Raw genomic sequence first — 17,579 nt, 5'->3', positions numbered from 1 at the left:
AAGAGGAGGGAAATTTGTGTGCAAGAACATCACAGAGAGACAAAGTGTTCCCTTCAGCATCGTGCAGATCACAGATGAGGAAACACGGGGCACAGAATGCCCAACACAAAGCAAAACTCTTTGAGCTAGGTGAAGTTGAAGCTGAAGTCCAACGGCCAAGCCTAAGTACACTGCCTATCATCTCCACGGGCAGATCTGCCAGTCCTAACCTATCAGCGCCCCCCTTGTCCCAGACTCCAGGGAGTCTCTGATCTGCGGATCCACAGCCCAGTGCAGACCAGGTAGTAAAACATCTCACCGTCCAGGAGGCCAGGCCCCCCGGGGGCGGGGGCGGGGGGGGGGGGGGGGGGGGCGCCTGAATACCTCTACCCAAAACAGGCTGCCCCACAACCCACTGGCAAGCTTCTTGGGTATGGAGAAGATGGAGCTCACAAGACACATGGAGAGAAAGAATTCAGTCGCTCAAGGGCAATGAATAGTTTCTGTAGCCTCCAAAGAGAAGAAGGAAATCCTTTTGGCCACCTTGTGGGGAATGTCAATGCCATACTGAGCCTAAAAGCAGGCTCCGGCAAGGCAGAGGCGGGGGACCTGGAGGGAATAAGGGAAAGTAAGACCTCCAAGGTCTGATGTCCCCTAACTGTGGGAGGTGGGCGTAGGGGCCTCTGGTAAAATAATGCATCTCCCCTGCTCAGGCTCCTGTGCAGAAACAGCAGCAAGGCAGGCCACGTGCTCCTCCGCATGCCTTACGCGTAGTGAATGATGGCGCCGTTGGGTCCCGCACTGGAAATCGTAGGGAAGCTCAGATCCACGAAGTCAGCCTGCTGCCTGGAACAGAGACACAGACAGCGGAGCGGCTTAGAGGTTTTTACCGTGCAGAGAATCAGCGTCCTTCCAGGCTCATTTCACTTGCCAGGGCAATCGGCACCAGGCTCACCAGGCCCACGGGTCCTCCAAATGGCCCCTTACCTGCGAAACTCCTCGGCTTTGTCAGCAGCTGAGATCTCCGTCACGCCACCTTTGGGAACCTACGAGAACACTGCTTATAAATCATCTGGCGAGAGAACGTCACGCATGCCTCCCACACGTCAGAGGAGGTATGCTAAAAGCTTCCTTTTCCTCACATCCTGTATCTCAGCTGTGCAGTCTACAGGACACAGCTCGTCTTCAAGGGAGGAATTTTCAAAGGCTCTCACGCAAGTCATCTCAAGTAATTTTAATTTATTTATTTCATCTATTTAATTTTTAATTTATTTAATCTATTTAATTTTTCACTCAACTCTTGCCTCAGCTCTCATATCCTCTAACCTCACAAATCTTAATGAACCTTCGTTTAAAAACCGCAAAGCTTCCCCTCCTGGGAAATCAGTCTAAGAAAATTATCCTGCAGAAATAAAAAAGAAAAGCCAGAGTTATTATTGCAGGGCTACTGATGAAATTAAGAAATTTTTTTTAGAAATTTAAATATTCAAAAATAGAAGAATGGGTAAATAAGTGAGTCCAGCTACCAGACTCAGCCCGTCCACATCTGGACCTGTGGTGAGGCCTCGGAGCACATGGGAGACACTCCTCACTGCAGTTCTCAGTGAATAAAATAAACAAAATGCAAAACTGTGTCTGTACCCTGAGAGACATGAAGAAATAATTTACATTCTGAAAAACGATTTACATAAATGAGAACAATAGCCAGAAGGAAGTACGTGGTAGAAAAAAGTTACATTGATAGGAGTACGGACATTTTGTTTACCCAATTAAACAGTTGTTTATATAATGTAATATTTAAAGGAAACATGATATTGTTTAATAATAGCACAAAGAAACCACCCTCTTGTCAATTACAGGTAGTAGAAGGGTAAGAAAACTAATGGCCAAGAGCCAATTTAATGTAAAAAGTTTTTATGTAAAAGCTTTATGGCTGAAAGTTCAAAGTGCTCAAAAATCTTTTCCTCCTAACACAATTAGATTGCCTATCACAATTTTATAAGAGCCATTTTTCCTTATAATAAAACTCCACTTAGCTATAATTTCCCAACCCAAAAATGGATCCGCTCTGATGTAGAATTTCTTTCTTCCTCCTTATCACTATACTTTCCACAATTGAGGAATTTTTTTAACACATGCACCAAATTTCCAGAAAGAACTACTAAGAGAGAACATGAAAATTAGATCAAGACCTCAGAGCACAGAGGATGCCACAGTTGGAATCACTGTGGATTCCTGAATGAACACTGTAATTACCAACCTCTTTCTCCAGCCAGTTGAAGAGTTCACAGAGGGCAACAGCATCTTTAATCTGTGCAAACAATACAGACATGTTCAGCAGTTATTTCTGAAGATCAGATGGCCACGTTCAGAGCCTAGTCCTAACGAGACCCCACGAAGGCTGCAGCTATGGAGCCCCACTCTCAGCAAGCAGGGTTTTACATGTGGGGATTCCCGGGGAGCCAGTTTGCAACAATTCCCACGAACAGGGAAAGGGCTCTTCTCAGGGAAAGGGCTCTTCTGCTCTTCAGCAGCTCCGGCACAACCCCAAAGGGCCCCACCTAGAGCACGGTAGCGCCCCACAGGGACAGGAAAGTCAGGTCAAGCTTTCTAGAACCACTTTTGCCTTGAAACACAACCTGGACCTTTAAGGAGGCTCCGCTGTCATCAACTGTCACGGTCACCTGCACAAGCATCACCAGGATCCCTTATGCTGCATGGCACGCTTGCTGAAGATCTAACCCACTGAGTGCCTTTTCCACTCTCTTACCAACTCTGGAAGGCCAGGTGACTCAGAGACCCCAGCCTTGTGCAGGCCCAGGCCACACAGCAGGTGAAGCAGCTGGGCCCTCCACCTACTTCACACCCCGTCTTGCGCAAAGCGTGCTCTACTCACGTGAGCACGCCTCATGCCTTCGGACTCGGCTGAGTTCTTCACAGCTTTGGCGATGCAGATCGGGGTGTAAGGCATACAGCAGCGATGATCCTGGAGGCAAAGGGCAGAGCAATGGGGTGGGAACTCAAGCCTGCCCCACCCACCCTGGACTAAGGCAAGCACCTCTTGGCCCAGCCAATTGCGCTTGAGACAAATTATACAAAGAATTCCCACGCAGGCCCCTCCCAGCTGACCCCTGCGGCCTGAAATCATGCCCTTTTGATTGATGAAAGGGGCTTGCACGCATGGCGAAAGAGTAAGTTCCTCAAACAAGGTCTCTCTCTCCCTCTCCTCCATTCCCACCCCTGAGCTCTCTGCGACTGCCAGCCACCAGCAAGACATCGCTTTCCAAGCCTCTGCGGTTGTGGTCAGAGTTCACTAACTGCTCAAGGCCTGACTGAAATAACCCCGCTCTAACTGCACAAAGGGGGCTTTTAGCCTGGTCTGGGGCACACATGGCCTGTGAAGGAGGCCTCCCAGCCCCAGGGGTCACATCACAACTACTACTAAGGGTCTGATCTTAAAGAGGTGGGGAAGACCCTTCCCAACTGGAGAGCAAACTCAAGTTTAGCCTAGAGTGGTGAGAGAAAGGGGCCCTCTGCACACCTGGCACTTGCCCAGCACTTCTAAAAGGGCTTTCACTCTCTTCACTCTTCTTACTCTCCTCTCTCTCTCTCTCTCTCTCTCACACACACACACACACACACACACCCCTCTCATGAAACAGAGAAGGCACAAGTGATCCTCACTTGAGTGGCTTGCTGGAAGTCACTCACACCGTGGCAATGCCAGGGGTGCAATAGCCAGCCAGGTCTGGAGATCCAGGCCTGGACTCTTCCCAAAAGGGCCCACTGCAAGGTGGAGAAGGCAGGAACTGCTAAGTTTCTCAAAGGCCACTTGGCAGCCAGAAGCCCAGAGGACAGCAGGGAAAAAAAAAAAAAAAAGGTTCCATCAAAAGAGGCAGGGAGGCCAGCGCCGCGGCTCACTAGGCTAATCCTCCGCCTGTGGCATCGGCACCCCGGGTTCTAGTTCCAGTTGGGGCGCCGGTTCTGTCCCAGTTGCTCCTCTTCCAGTCCAGCTCTCTGCTGTGGCCCGGGAGTGCAGTGGAGGATGGTCCAGGTGCTTGGGCCCTGCACCCGCATGGGAGACCAGGAGAAGCACCTGGCTCCTGGCTTCGGATCGGCGCAGCACACTGGCCGTAGCGGCCATTTGGGGGGGTGAACCAACGGAAAAGGAAGACCTTTCTGTCTCTCTTTCTCTTACTGTCTAACTCTGCCTGTCAAAAAAATAAATAAAAAAAAAAAAAAGAGGCAGGGGTTCAGTCCTACCCAGAGGACGCTAATTTAAAGGATGCAACAGGTGTCAGCTGCTTAACATCACCCAGCAGGGGCTCAGTACAGGGCAAAGCTGTCACTGTCCTCTGATCTCTGACAAATGCCTGACTTCCCAGCCTCAAGTCTCTGGACTTCAGAATGTGGTGGGGTGGGAGTGGGGGGACGGGGTCAACGGAACTGGTGCCCAGCTTTCAGGCATTCTCATCGCTCCTGCACAGCTGCTAACTGGTTTGATTCTTCTCTACCACGCACTGAAAGCTGTTACACACACTTAAATAAACCTGAGTATTAATGGTGCCGCCTAGGACTGGGCCTCATGGTACCCTCAGGAAAACACAGAACTCCTAACCCGGCTCCAGCGCTCAGGGCTCAGCCCGGGAGAGGAGCTGCCCGAACAGCCTGGGCTTTGAAGCAGAGCGAGAGCGATGCCAGAGCTGGGAAGGGGCCCATAGGTTTTCCGGGGCCAGCGTGGGGCCACCAACCTTGGGGATGGCCTCGCTCACGGCATAGCTGGCCTTGTCGCTGATCCACACCTTCTCCCGCGGCGACAGCTCGGCACACAGGGTCCTGAGCTCACTCAGGATGGACTTGTAGGGAAGCACCTGGATTCTGTACTCGGCCTCCAGGCCCAGGTCGAGAAGCAGGTGCTCCTTCACACTGGGGGCGTCTATGCGGTCCCCATCGATGAAGAGCCTGCAGAGGGGCCACAGAGAGGGGGTGACAGAGGCAGCGGGCACCTGAGTGAGAGACACATGACACATCGGCCTCTACCTTCTGCCTACCCAGACCAAGCAGCTGTCCCTTCCTCCCACCCCTTTCCCAAATCCTGCTCTCAGAACCAGGTTCCCTGCCCTGGGACTGCTGCCACTGTCTACCCCGTTCCCCACGCCAGAATCCCAAATCCTGCTCTCCAAACTGGGTTCCCCGTCCTGGGAGTGCTGCCACTGTCTACCCCGTTCCCCATGCTAGAATCCCAAATCCTGCTCTCCGAACTGGGTTCCCCGTCCTGGGAGTACTACCACTGTCTACCCCGTGCCCCATGCTAGAATCCCAAATCCTGCTCTCTGAACCGGGTTCCCCATCCTGGGAGTACTACCACTGTCTACCCCGTTCCCCACGCCGGAATCCCAAATCCTGCTCTCCGAACTGGGTTCCCCGTCCTGGGAGTGCTGCCACTGTCTACCCCGTTCCCCATGCTAGAATCCCAAATCCTGCTCTCTGAACCGGGTTCCCTGCCCTGGGACTGCTGCCACTGTCTACCCCGTTCCCCACGCCGGAATCCCAAATCCTGCTCTCCAAACTGGGTTCCCCGTCCTGGGAGTACTACCACTGTCTACCCCGTTCCCCACGCTGGAATCCCAAATCCTGCTCTCCGAACTGGGTTCCCCGTCCTGGGACTGCTGCCACTGTCCACCCCGTTCCCCACGCTGGAATCCCAAATCCTGCTCTCTGAACCGGGTTCCCCGTCCTGGGAGTGCTGCCACTGTCTACCCCGTTCCCCCCGCCGGATCCCAGGCATCTTCTTCTCCATGCTCCTCCTTCCTTCCATTAGGAACTGGGGGCCGAGACCCCACGTCTCTACCACATCTGTCCAGCTGTCTGCAGCCTCACCCAGTCACCACACGGGCTCAGGCCACCACCACCTCTCACCTGCGTTTGCGTCACCACTCCCAAGACTCACCTCATGCATCCTATTTTTCACAATCATGACATTCTTTATCATTTACCAGCCTAGTGTGTGGTTCTCTCTGGAAAATTCCCTCTAGCTCCCTGGCATCCTGAGGTCAAGCACCCAAGCTCCTGGGCCTGGGGCCTTTCTTTGCTCACTTTCTGGCCTCACACTCTGTGCTCCACCCACACGGAACCACTCCAGGTCCTCCCCACACCCACTGGCTCTCTTCCCCTCAGGGCCCCTGATGATGCTGTTCCCCCTGCTGCGACCCCACTCCTCCCTCGTCCTCAGCCCGCCATGCACCCAGCCGACTCACTTATCCTCAGTCTTTATTTCAGTATTACTTGCTCCGAGGCCCCTCTGAACCCCAGGGCCAGGCTATCCCCATCATGTGGCACCTACACCCATCCTATTGACAGGTAGGGACCCATGTATGTGCCCTGGGGAAAAGGGACATTCATCTGCCAGATCTAACCTGGGTCCTGTCTGTGCCTTCAACCCAGCACCTAATACAGGACCCCAGCATGTGGCAGGCACTCAGAGACATGTTGTCTGAAGGAAGAAAGCCATCTGAATCGAACGGCAATGGCAGGGACGCCACAAGCTATGTTCGGGAAAGATACACTGGAAATTCTACAAAGCACCATTTGGGGGTTTCCCACAGAATTTCTCACCTTCAAAATGACGAGGCTTCTATGTTTGCACTGTGGACCCAGAATTACTTAACTGAGCCATCTACCCTTCACGCTACTTGCTAGCTTGGAGTCAAATGCAAGGCCTGAACCAGACAACATAGCAAGAACTCCACGAACTAAGCTTCGTCCTCATAGCCTCGCCTATTTGTTAATCCCATAGGACTACAGACACTCTCACAGGTTGCCAAGCATTTGGGGGGTTAAAAGAGAGGCCAGATACAAATAGATTCCTACTGGAAAGGACAATAAGGGAAAGGGAAAGGGGCAGGACAAAGGAAGCGCGTCAGCGAAATGTCAGCCAGTGGCTGGGGGCAGGGACCAGCGGGGGGCTGCGGGAAAGGAAGTTCCAGGTGTGGGGCCAACACTCACATGATCGTCTCTAGTCCTACGATTGCATAGGAGAAAAACACTGGATTGTGTTCCACATCTGATCCGCGGAGATTGAACAGCCCTAAAAGGGGAAATCAGAGATCCTGTCACCTGGCGGCTTTGCGCTTTAAGAGGTCGTTTGCAGTGGAGGGAACAGCTTTGGCTCCCAGTTCAGCTGCTCTGAGAGGATTTGGGCATCTGCAGCAAAGCAGGGAGCCCGACCCAGGTTTCACTCTGAGCTGCACTTGCTCATTTCCGCCACCGGATGGCACCAGAACTGCTCCTTAGGCGGCCACTTCGCCATCCAGAGAGGGGACAAGAAGAGACGGTGGGAAAACCTGGCCTTGACAAACGCCCCCCCCCGCCCCGCCCCCAGGGCAGAAGAGCCCACCTCGTGGTGTCCCGCCCTGCTTGCCGCAGACAAACCTCTGGCGCTCCCATATAAAGCGGAAGGAGCCAAACACTCTCTCCCTTCCAGGACAAATGGCTTTGGGGAGAAAAACAGAGACCCACCCACAAGGAGAGTCAGCAGCCCCGTGGAGGCGGAGAGACCCCACGGAGGCAGAGGAAAAGCAGTGAGTCACCCCGACGAGGCCCGCCCCTGGTCGGCGAGGGCTGGCCCTCAGCCGGGGGAGGGGATCTGAGGAGGTCACTGAATGCCTGAGAAACCCCAGCTCCCCAGTGCTAGGTCAGAGGGCAAAGGGCCCTATTAAAAGTGCTGCTGTGGCCTAAGCCTTCGCCCGGGCATCGGCATCCCATGTGGGCGCCGGTTAGTGTCCCAGCTGCTCCACTTCCGATCCAGGCTATGGCCTGAAAAAGCAGTGGAAGATGGCCCAGCATGGGAGACCCAGAGGTCCTGGCTCCTGGCTTCAGGTGGGCTCATCCCTGCAGCTGCGGCCATCTGAGCAGTGAAGCAGCGCATGGAGAACCTCTCTCTCTCTCTCTCTCACCTCTCAAATAAAATCTTAAAAAAAAAAAAAAAGCAGTGCTTTTCTAAAACAATGGCTTTCCAAAGAAAGCAATGAGGCACCATTTGGGGGCTGGCGAGATGAGCGTAGGTCTATACCATCTTCCTAGCAGGTAAGCAGCCATACGAGGTCAAAGCCCTGCTACACACACACCCCAAACCCACAACACGACTCCCAAAGCCAGCCATATATGGGAAGAAAAAAATGGTCGGAAACTAAGATGCGGACTTATGAATCAAGATTTTGATGGCTGTAGTTTAATAAATTGTGGGAAACTGATTTCTCTAGGGAAATTAAGCAAATGAAGGCATAACTATGATAAGAGTATTTAATACCCATTTAAAATTATGCCTATAGTTTATCAACACATTGAAAAAAATCCAGCTACAAAATGATCTATGCAAAGTATATTAACACTAACTAAAGACTGGGTAAGAGGATTTTAGGTGAGTTGTTTTTCTTTCTACTTTGTCTACATTTTTCCAAGTTTTCCATAATCTGAGTATGTTTTTTGGAACTAGCTGTATATTTTTTTCTCTGATGTTGAGGTTATTACATTAATGAAGGATACATATCACTTTAACACTTGACAAAGTTTTGGGGGGAAATGAAATGAAACAGGGGCCAGTACATTGAATTGCCAGTTCCGAGTCCTGGCTGCTCTGCTTCCAATCTGGCTCCCTACAAATACATCTGAGAAGGCACCATAAGATAGCTCAAGTACTTGGGTCCCTGCTACCCATGGGGGAGACCAAAGGAGTTCCAGGCTTCTGGCTTTGGCCTTGCCCAACTCCAATTGTTGCAGCCTTTTGGGGAGTGAACCAGAAAATGGAAGATCTGTTTCTCTCTGTAGCTCCCTCTCTGTCACTCTCCCTTTCAAATAAATAAAACAAATCTTTAAGAAAAAAAAAAAGGCCGGCGCCACGGCTCACTAGGCTAATCCTCTGCCTGTGGCACTGGCACCCCGGGTTCTAGTCCCGATTGGGGCGCCGGTTCTGTCCCAGTTGCTCCTCCTTCCAGTCCAGCTCTCTGCTGTGGCCTGGGAAAGCAGTGGAGGATGGCCCAAGCGCTTGGGCCCTGCACCCACACGGAAGACCAGGAGGAAGCACCTGGCTCCTGGCTTCGGATAGGCACAGCAACCGGCCGTAGAGGCCATTTGGGGGGTGAACCAAGGGAAGGAAGACCTGTCTCTCTGTCTCTCTCTCACTAACTCTGCCTGTCAAAAAAAAAAAAAAAAAAAAAGATAACATAGGGACTGAAGAGAGAAGATACTAGGTAGTAGGGCACCTCTTTCCCTAGTGAGAAAGTTAAAAAATAAAGCAGGGCCTCTTCTCAGCTTCCCTAGGTCAAATGCAGTCAGAAACCCAGGAGATGGGACACAAAGTTTCAACTAGATTCCTTCAGGTCTTAGAGGACAACAGAAAGTCCTGAACAAGAGGGTGGTTTAAGGTCTAAAGATTGAGAAACCACTACTGGATCAAAGGGCTTAGTACAGAACTTTCAGTTCCTGCATTTTCTGAGGTAGACATGTTTCTAGAACATTCTCACTGTAAAGACCTTGGGAACACACAGGAAAGGTACAAAGACAAAAAGGATGCACAATCCCACTTCCACAACCGGAGAGGCAGACGCACAGCAGGTGTGTGCAGGAAATGTGCTTCATTCCCCACGTGGCACAGGCGCCACAGTCCTGAGAACAGAATTGCCCGTGGCCTCCCCAGGAGTCCGTGGCTGTGACACTGCTCTGTGCAAGGCTTCACTCCCCTCCTCTACGCCCCGTAGTTCCTCATCCTTCATCCTAACGGACAGCTCCTGTGCTCAACTGGTGACACAGCTGCTTGCTTGCTCCCTGGCCACCGAGAAAGCGCGATGGCACGAACACGCAGAGATCCGAAGGCAAGAGCAGGTAACAGGCCCCAGCGGTGAAACCGGAGCACTCACACGCAATCTCATCCAGGGCAGTGACCACAAACCACACGATGCTCCTCTCAGTCATTTTCAACCGGAGATCTGCAACCTTCTCCTTCCAGGAGATGCCTGCAAGAAACAAATGTGCTTGTTAACCCGGCTGTGGGCACGGGAAGCCATGTTAGCCAAGTGAAAGACCTCAGTCCAAACCCTCTTACCCAGCACCCACATCTTACAGGGAGCAAATGGGTCACACAGGCAGGAGGCCTGCATCCCAGCCCTTCACAAGAGGTGTGACTCTGCCCAAGCCACGTTACTGTCACGGGACCTCACTGCCTCACCAGCAAAATTCATGCATTTGTTCATCCCACAAATGCCTGGCAAGCACCAAGACTCGGTGAGTAACTGGCAGGCACTATGCTGGTCACCAGTTACAACTCAGGGCTGGAAACATCTCCCTGCCCTCATGGTGCTTACACTCTAGCAAGAAAGACAACAAAAGAGGCCGGCGCTGTGGTATAGCAGGTTAAGCTGCAGCACTGGCATCCCATATGGGTGCCAGTTCGAGTCCCGGCTGCTCCACTTCCAATCCAGCTCTCTGCTATGGCCTGGGAAAGCAGTGGAAGATGGCCCAAGTGCTTGGGCCCCTGCACCCATGTGGGAGACCCAGAAGAAGTTCCTGGCTCCTGGCTTCAGACCGGCCTAGCTCCAGCCGTTGAGGCCATTTGGGGAGTGAACTAGCGGATGGAAGATCTCTCTCTCTCTGTGTCTCCCTCTCTATACCTCTGCCTTTCCTGCCTTTCAAATAAATAAATAAATCTTAAAGAAAAAGACAAAAAAAAAAAAGAGCAATTACACAATTACATAGACTTGTACGACAGGGAACACAGGGAGCCATGTGAACACACCCCCCAGCAGACTCACCCAGAGAGGTCGGGCACTATCACCCACCAGCTGACAACTGACATCCCCGCTGGCTCAAGACTTGCCTTTCCATGCTGCCCTAGGAGTTCACTGTAGTCTGACTCGCTGTGACCGCCACTTCCAAATCACACGTGCGCTGTCACCCACAGCCTCCCTGGTGCTCCCCAGGAGAAAACTGGGGGCCCCAGGAGAGCTCACCCCACCACCACCACAACCACCCCATCATGCTGCCATCTGTAACTCAGGTGACAGTCAGCTGTGAACAGGGGGACACCTGTCTTATTCCCCCACCCCCTAGCACAGTGTCCTCCGCACACAGTGGACACTCAAATGTTTGTGGAACAAGTTTTACCAGCCACATTTTCTCTCCCCTCTCCTACAGCAACAGGCCAGGGCCTCTGCTTCACTAGGGAGGGGAAAAAAAATTCAAACCACGCGGCTGGAAAATGTTTAGCTGACCCTGGGTCACTCACGGGACCCGTCCTCCCCAGTCTGCAATGCCCTGCGGTAAGGGTGTCACAGGAAAGCATGCTGGGGGCTGCCCCCAACAAGGGTTCTGTGAAGACCAGCTCAGGACGCTGCCTGCAACGTGGCTCAGTCTGGGCCGCACAGCTTTTTTCCCAGGACCCCTCTGGGCACTCTGCCTACATTCCACAGATATCCCCATCCACCTTTCTGTTTCTACAGCAGGGCCTCCTCCCCTGCGGCCCCACCCCTCTGGCCTCTCCTTCTTTCCCTTCCCCACTCCATAAATCCACTTTCACCTCCCATGAACGGTTTGCAGAACAAGCTCCTCACACCCACCACTATCACAGAGGCTAAAGAAATGCATCCCTATTCAAAGCCTCTAAAGCAGAAGACACGAGATGGAGAGTGGGGGGCCTGGCAGCAAACCTGCCAGTGTGGGAAACAGAAAGGAAAGGGAGTCTAGAAAGCCCAGGCTCTACTGCCACTACCAGACTTGAGAGCGGCAGGCAGTGGCTGCGTGATTAAAAAAAAAAAAAAAAAAAAAACCTCAGTCTCCCCAGAAGCACCCAACATTCCATGCAGAGATTTGCAATCACAAACTAGGCCAAAGTAAGTGGCAAGCAGGTGGAACCAGCGGCAACAAAACAAGCCCTACTTCGCCCTGCTGAGCCAAGTAGGACAAGTCCTCCAAGCAGTTCAGACTCAACTTCGACTCAAGGGACTGGCTGGAGGCAAAGGCGAGAGGTGGGCACAGCTGCGGCTCTGACCTGTGTAATCAAGGCCCAACGTGAGCAGGGGCCTGCAGGGCCGCGCAGGACGGTCTGTCCAGATCTTGTCAACAAGGTTCTCCTTGACAGGAACGAGGTGGTGGCCAGCACTCCTCAGGACCTTGGCCATTTTCTTCCAGTAATCTAAGGAGACATGCAAGAAGCCCACAGTGAACTGACACCCATTTCAGCCCCTTCTGAAGTGATCCCCGCCATGGCCCACACTGAGTATGCCAGAGGGAGCTGTAAAAGGATGCCTCCACCAGGGCTGGGGCTGTGGCATCACAGCAGTGCCAGCATCCCATGTAAGCACTGGTTCACTGCTGTTCCACTTCCGATCCAACTCCCTGCTTCCCTGCTGATGGCCTGGGAAAGCAGTGGAAGATGGCCCAAGTGCTTGGGCCCCTGCACCCACATGGGAGACCTGGCTCTGGCTTTGGCCTGGCCCAGCTCTGGCTATTGTGGCCATTTGGGAATTCAATTTAGATTCGAATTTGTTCTCTCTCTCTCTCTCTCTCTCTGTAACTCTGACTTCCAAATAAATAAATCTTTAAAAAAAAAAGAAAAAAAGAGGATGCCTGCACCACTGATAGACCTCTTCTGCCTCTATTCCAGAAATCTCCTCACTCTGACCTTTACAGTGACAACGAGTCCTTCTCAACCCCCAAATACTGCCAACAAGGAGCAGAGAAGGCATCTAGAAGCCACTTTCTTACCCAAGTTGGAAGGGGTCAAACTCACTCACCTGTAGGAATGATTAGTGGGTCCACACCCACTCTGGACCCCTCAGGAAGCACACTCACTAGCCAGTCTTCCTGTGTCGGGGTGTCCTTCAGCCCTGCAGAGGGAAGAACCAACAGGAAACAATTCCCAGTGGGCCCAAGATCCTCACCCCACCCAGAAGAATGCAGTTCACCAACAACATGTTAGCAGGATCTTTATTAAGCACCTTTGTCACAGCAGACTGACAAGACTTGGAAAATCTGAACCTCCCTTAGTGCCAGAAGGCTAAGAAAGAGGAAAAGGGTAAGATGCTGTGTAAGGGAAAAATAAGATAAGGGTAAGACATGATTGTCATTCAATCCTGAGAAAAACACCATCCTGAGGACTGTGGCCACAGAGACATGATGCCATCACAGAGGTCACCTCATCAGCAAGCAGCCCCTTCCCCACAACTGCTCACCCAACAAGAACTTGGGTGGGTTTGGTAAAGGCTGGGAGCTGGGAACCTCCCCCATGTCACATGCCAAGGAAGGGCACAACATGCTACCAGTGCTCTCCCTTCATCCACTAGACAGGGTCACAGAGGAGGCAGGAGACCAAGCACAAGTCTTAACAGCTAAGAAAGCTCCCCAGTGATTACAAGAACAGCACACAGAAGCCTGTTGTCACAGCATGGGCCCTGAGTTTCCCCAAACATCAGTCAACTCTTAATTTATTTAGACCTTTGAAAGGCAGAGCAACAGAGAGAGCAGGTAAGACAGGGTAAGGGGGTGCAGAGAGATGCCTTCCGTCAGCTGGTTCACTCCCCTAGATGCCAGCAACAGCCAGGCATGGGCCAGACTGAAGTCAGGATCAAGGAGCTCCACCCTGATCTCCCACGTGGAGGCAGGGACCCAAGTACTTGAGCCATCATCTGCATTAGCAGGAAGCTGGATCAGAAGCAGAGCAGCCAGGACTCGACACGGCACTCCTCTATGGGATGCTGGCATCACAGTGGCTTAACCCAAGGTACTACAATGCCAGTCCCCAAGACAGCCCTTTCTTGTTTCCAAGACACTAGTCAGAATACACTGAAATAAGCTTCCAGAAAGGAACTAAAATGATTTTTACAGTCCAGTTCTACTTTCATCCAAGCCAATATCTTTGGAATGTATGTTTTTTTAAACCAACCGGAAATTTGCTAAACAATTAACATCTTAGTAAAATATATGTGTATTTGAAGTGAAAAGTTCACATATTCCAAAACAGTACTTATCCTTACTATTTCCCCTGCGGACTCCTGATATAACCACATAACCTCAGAAAGGAAGTTCAAAGGTTTACAAAGAAATGAGTTTATGAAGCCCTGTTCTAAAAACCTGCCTAGAAGCTGGCATTGAGTTTAATTTTGCTAATTGATTATTTCCTATCTAAACCAGTCACTCATTGATACAGTTTTTCTTAGTGCCCCTATCGTAAGTTTGTAGGATGAAGTCATGTCATTTCTTAGCCAATAGTCCTTTGACAAAACCCCAAAGCTAAATCACTCACTGGCCAACCAAACCCATTGGAATCTCCCTACACAGGAGACACACCTGAGGAAAAGTAGGTTTAGAGAGAGCAAACTAGAAAGGGGTTTGGAAGGAGACAGTTTCTCACCACCACCCACGCTGCCTACTTGGGAGAACAAGGGTACTCACTCCTCTGACACGCAAGCCAAAGGGCTAACAGACCTGACAGCTGAGTCTGTGAGCCCCAAAGAGGGAGCTGGCACCTCGCAAGTACACTCAGTGACCCAATGCATATAAGAATAAAGTCTCTAAACTTCTATTTGTATTTTTTTTCTAAAAAAATAATACATAAGTCTTTGCTAGTATTTGGAATCCAGATGAACATGAGCACATAAACAAACATATCAGGCTGAGGGTTCCCGACCCACTAGCAGATGCCTGTGATCAAAAAATTTCCAGGTCACTAAATGCCATTTACAGTAGCCTCAACTGCGTAGCTTGGGGTGTACGTGCCTGTGAGAGACAGAGAGAAAACAACTGCAGCAACAATCCAGCAGCAGCTCTCATGTTTCTGTCTGAAAGGATTTTGGAGAAACAGAAACTTCAAATACTCTCACTGCCAGAATGAAAATCCCCCGCTAAGACAGACATCCCTCATACACGCTCATGGGGCGTGTGTGCACGGGCACATATGCACGAGCACACACACTGCCCTCACTCAGCCAGCTGCCTGCGTCTCAGTGTCAAGGTCGAGGTCCCCGTTCCCTGTGAATCTGGTGACAATTTCCTTCCTCGTCACTTCCTACAACAAATAATAAACATCAGTATTTTGCCTCGTTTTCTCTTTTTCACCTGGCCCTGGTTGTCCTTTTGCTCCTTCCTTATCCTCTGTTCTTCAAGTTCAAAATTCAGAAGGGAAAGGCCTTTATGCAAACACTCAAGTTGTATGTCCAAATTCTATTAGAATGGTCAGGAAAAACAGACACGGCACAAACTTAAATGAAAAAGCACAAGCAAACACACAACTACTAGTCAGGAACACTGAGCTATGTACATTCTGCAAATGATCTCTTCAATCCTCACCACGTCACAGGGTGCTTACTATGAAAGTCCCAGCGACAGATAAGGAAACTGAAGTACTGGAAGTGAAGGAACTTGCCCTACAACCTCGAGGCCCGTGCTCCTGCCTTGTATATCGCTCTTCTCCAAAGCTGAACAGCCAGAAACAAAACCAGGATCCTCAGAAACAGCCTTGGGAACCATTTCTGGGCTTCTGATGTCGATGGCCCCTTGTCTTTATGTCTCCCTGCATCACAAAGCAGCAGAAAGTAACAGGGAGGTCCCCAGCGTGTGCATAAGATGCAGTGTGCACTTTCTGATCTGCAGCAAATCAACTGTCCTCTCTGGGCCTCCGTTTTCTCTTGAATCAGGACCCTCTACAATTGAATGTGCACTGGTCTGTATGAACAAGCATGTCATTTTCTTCATTTTTCCTTCAGTTTTCAAAAGGGTCTTTTGGGGCGGCACTGTGGTATAGGGGGTAAAGTCACAGCCTGCAGTGCCGGCACCCCATATGGGCGCCTGTTTGAGTCCTGGCTGCTCTACTTCCGACCCAGCTCTCTGCTATGGCCTGGGAAAGCAGTAGAAGATGGTCCTAGTCCTTGGGCTCCTGCACCTGTGTGGGAGACCCAGAAGAAGCTCCTGGCTCCTGGCTTCAAATCAGTGCAGCTCTGACCAAGGTAGCCATCTGAGGAGTGAACCAGTGGATGGAAGATCTCTCTCACTCTCTCTCTCTCTGCCTCTGCCTTTCAAGTGAATAAATAAACCTTTTAACAAAAAGGGAGGAGGGTGCAGTCTCTAAAAGGGTTAAGATCCAGGAATCCTGAGGAATTCCAGGGTCCTGGCCCAGATCATGCCAACTAAAGCTGGATGGACCAGGCTGCTACCCACCCATCTTCATGAGAGTCCAGTTGCTGTCCATCTGCTTGGCAGCCTGAAGAAAGTAGCGTCCATCAGTCCACATGGCCGCATGCTCCTCTGTGATGATGGCTGTGCCTGGAACAGGGGAGCAAAGAAGAGAACAGTTTCTGGCAACTGCCCAGAAGCTGCACAAAGCAGCACAGGCAGGTGAGATAGTAAGAGACACCAGCTCCCAGTGTGGCTGATGGATCTTCAGCTCCAGGGAAACCTCCAAGCAAGAGGGTGAGAATCAGGTGAAGTCAGGCTCTGAAAGAACCAGTCCTGAGACCCAGGCTGCCCAGACACTGCTCCCTGCACCCAAAGGACCCCCGTGTGCAGCAGGAGTCAAGGCCAATAGGACAGAGGGTTACAGGCCTACACAAAGTGGTCCATAATCAATCAGACAGAGGCGGGGACAGTTCCTGATCAGGGATTACTGCCATTCCTGTGCCTTGCCAGACACCCCAAAGGAGCTGTTTCACCTTTTGCAAAGAGAGACCAAGCAGCCCTGTGAGTGTTCACGGTGGCTCAATGATCACCAGCAGAGTCTGTGCCTCCTAGCTCCCCCTGCTCTCAGTTCCCACAGGCCTGGCAGGGACTCGGGACCTTCTGCAGAGGTGTCAGCCAAAACCAGACTTAATGTGCCAACCGACACGTGTACCTCCTCCAAAGGAAGCACTGTGCTAACCACAAGGGCTGAGGGGCTCCCACCTCATCTAGCTTGCTTTAGGGGGACGGCACCTGAACAGGAGACCCCCAGCCCCAAAATTCAAGGGCATAACAGTTTTGGAAAAAGATGGGACAGCTAATATTAGCCTTTGTTACTTAAGGCAAAAGTGAAAATGGAAACCAAAAGCCAAGCACTTGCAGAATTACTCAGGACCACTAAGTTAGGGCACAGGTCTGGGATGTTAATAAAATCTCACCCCTTATTTGGGGCACCTGTTACAGAAGGTGTATTCAATTGAAATGATAAAACTACCTATGCGTACGTCACATTCCATAAACATTTCAAAAGCATTTGCTTATTGAAAATTTTGAAAGCAAAGGCTGAGAGAGAGCGAAGGGTCACTAAAAGGTAACCTTGGTGAGCTGGGACAGGCTGGAACCCACACCTTTCTGCAGAGGCTCTGTGGGGAATGTCTGTCTGCATTTCCCTCTTGGTTCTATACCACAGGCTGTGCAGCTATGTTTGGGAGATGAACAGAGGTACAGCAAGAACAGAGAACCGAGCCACTCACCTGCAGAGCCATCGAACCCAGACACAAAGGCCCGCCTGCAGTCACACGGAGCAATGTACTCACTCTGGAAAACAAAGATGACAACGAACTGCACCTCCCACCCAGTGGGCACCAAGTGCTTTCCTTGTGCTCAGCTCTGGGCAAGGC

The 17,579-nt window shown here is 51.3% G+C and overlaps 1 protein-coding gene across 18 annotated transcripts in view; it reads right to left on the bottom strand.

The window, feature by feature from the left end:
• The window catches only part of XPNPEP1 (X-prolyl aminopeptidase 1), a 64,707-nt gene that overhangs the window by 12,382 nt on the left and 34,746 nt on the right, over positions 1-17,579 (bottom strand). For 16 of the 18 annotated variants that reach the window (XM_051824156.2, XM_051824157.2, XM_051824159.2 and 13 more), the window contains 11 exons: positions 17,433-17,496; positions 16,183-16,287; positions 12,765-12,857; positions 12,020-12,163; positions 9,894-9,989; positions 6,985-7,066; positions 4,731-4,941; positions 2,876-2,965; positions 2,240-2,290; positions 967-1,025; positions 748-825 (listed from right to left, as the gene is read on the bottom strand). In XM_051824156.2, coding sequence (XP_051680116.2) covers positions 748-825; positions 967-1,025; positions 2,240-2,290; positions 2,876-2,965; positions 4,731-4,941; positions 6,985-7,066; positions 9,894-9,989; positions 12,020-12,163; positions 12,765-12,857; positions 16,183-16,287; positions 17,433-17,496 — 1,073 coding nt within the window. The remainder of the gene's footprint in view (positions 1-747; positions 826-966; positions 1,026-2,239; positions 2,291-2,875; positions 2,966-4,730; positions 4,942-6,984; positions 7,067-9,893; positions 9,990-12,019; positions 12,164-12,764; positions 12,858-16,182; positions 16,288-17,432; positions 17,497-17,579) is intronic. The other 2 variants (XM_070057263.1, XM_070057264.1) reach the window with 1 other exon arrangement.

Source organism: Oryctolagus cuniculus, chromosome 15, assembly GCF_964237555.1.
Source record: "Oryctolagus cuniculus chromosome 15, mOryCun1.1, whole genome shotgun sequence".
NCBI lineage: Eukaryota > Metazoa > Chordata > Mammalia > Lagomorpha > Leporidae > Oryctolagus > Oryctolagus cuniculus.
This window is presented reverse-complemented; position numbering and strand designations above follow the sequence as displayed.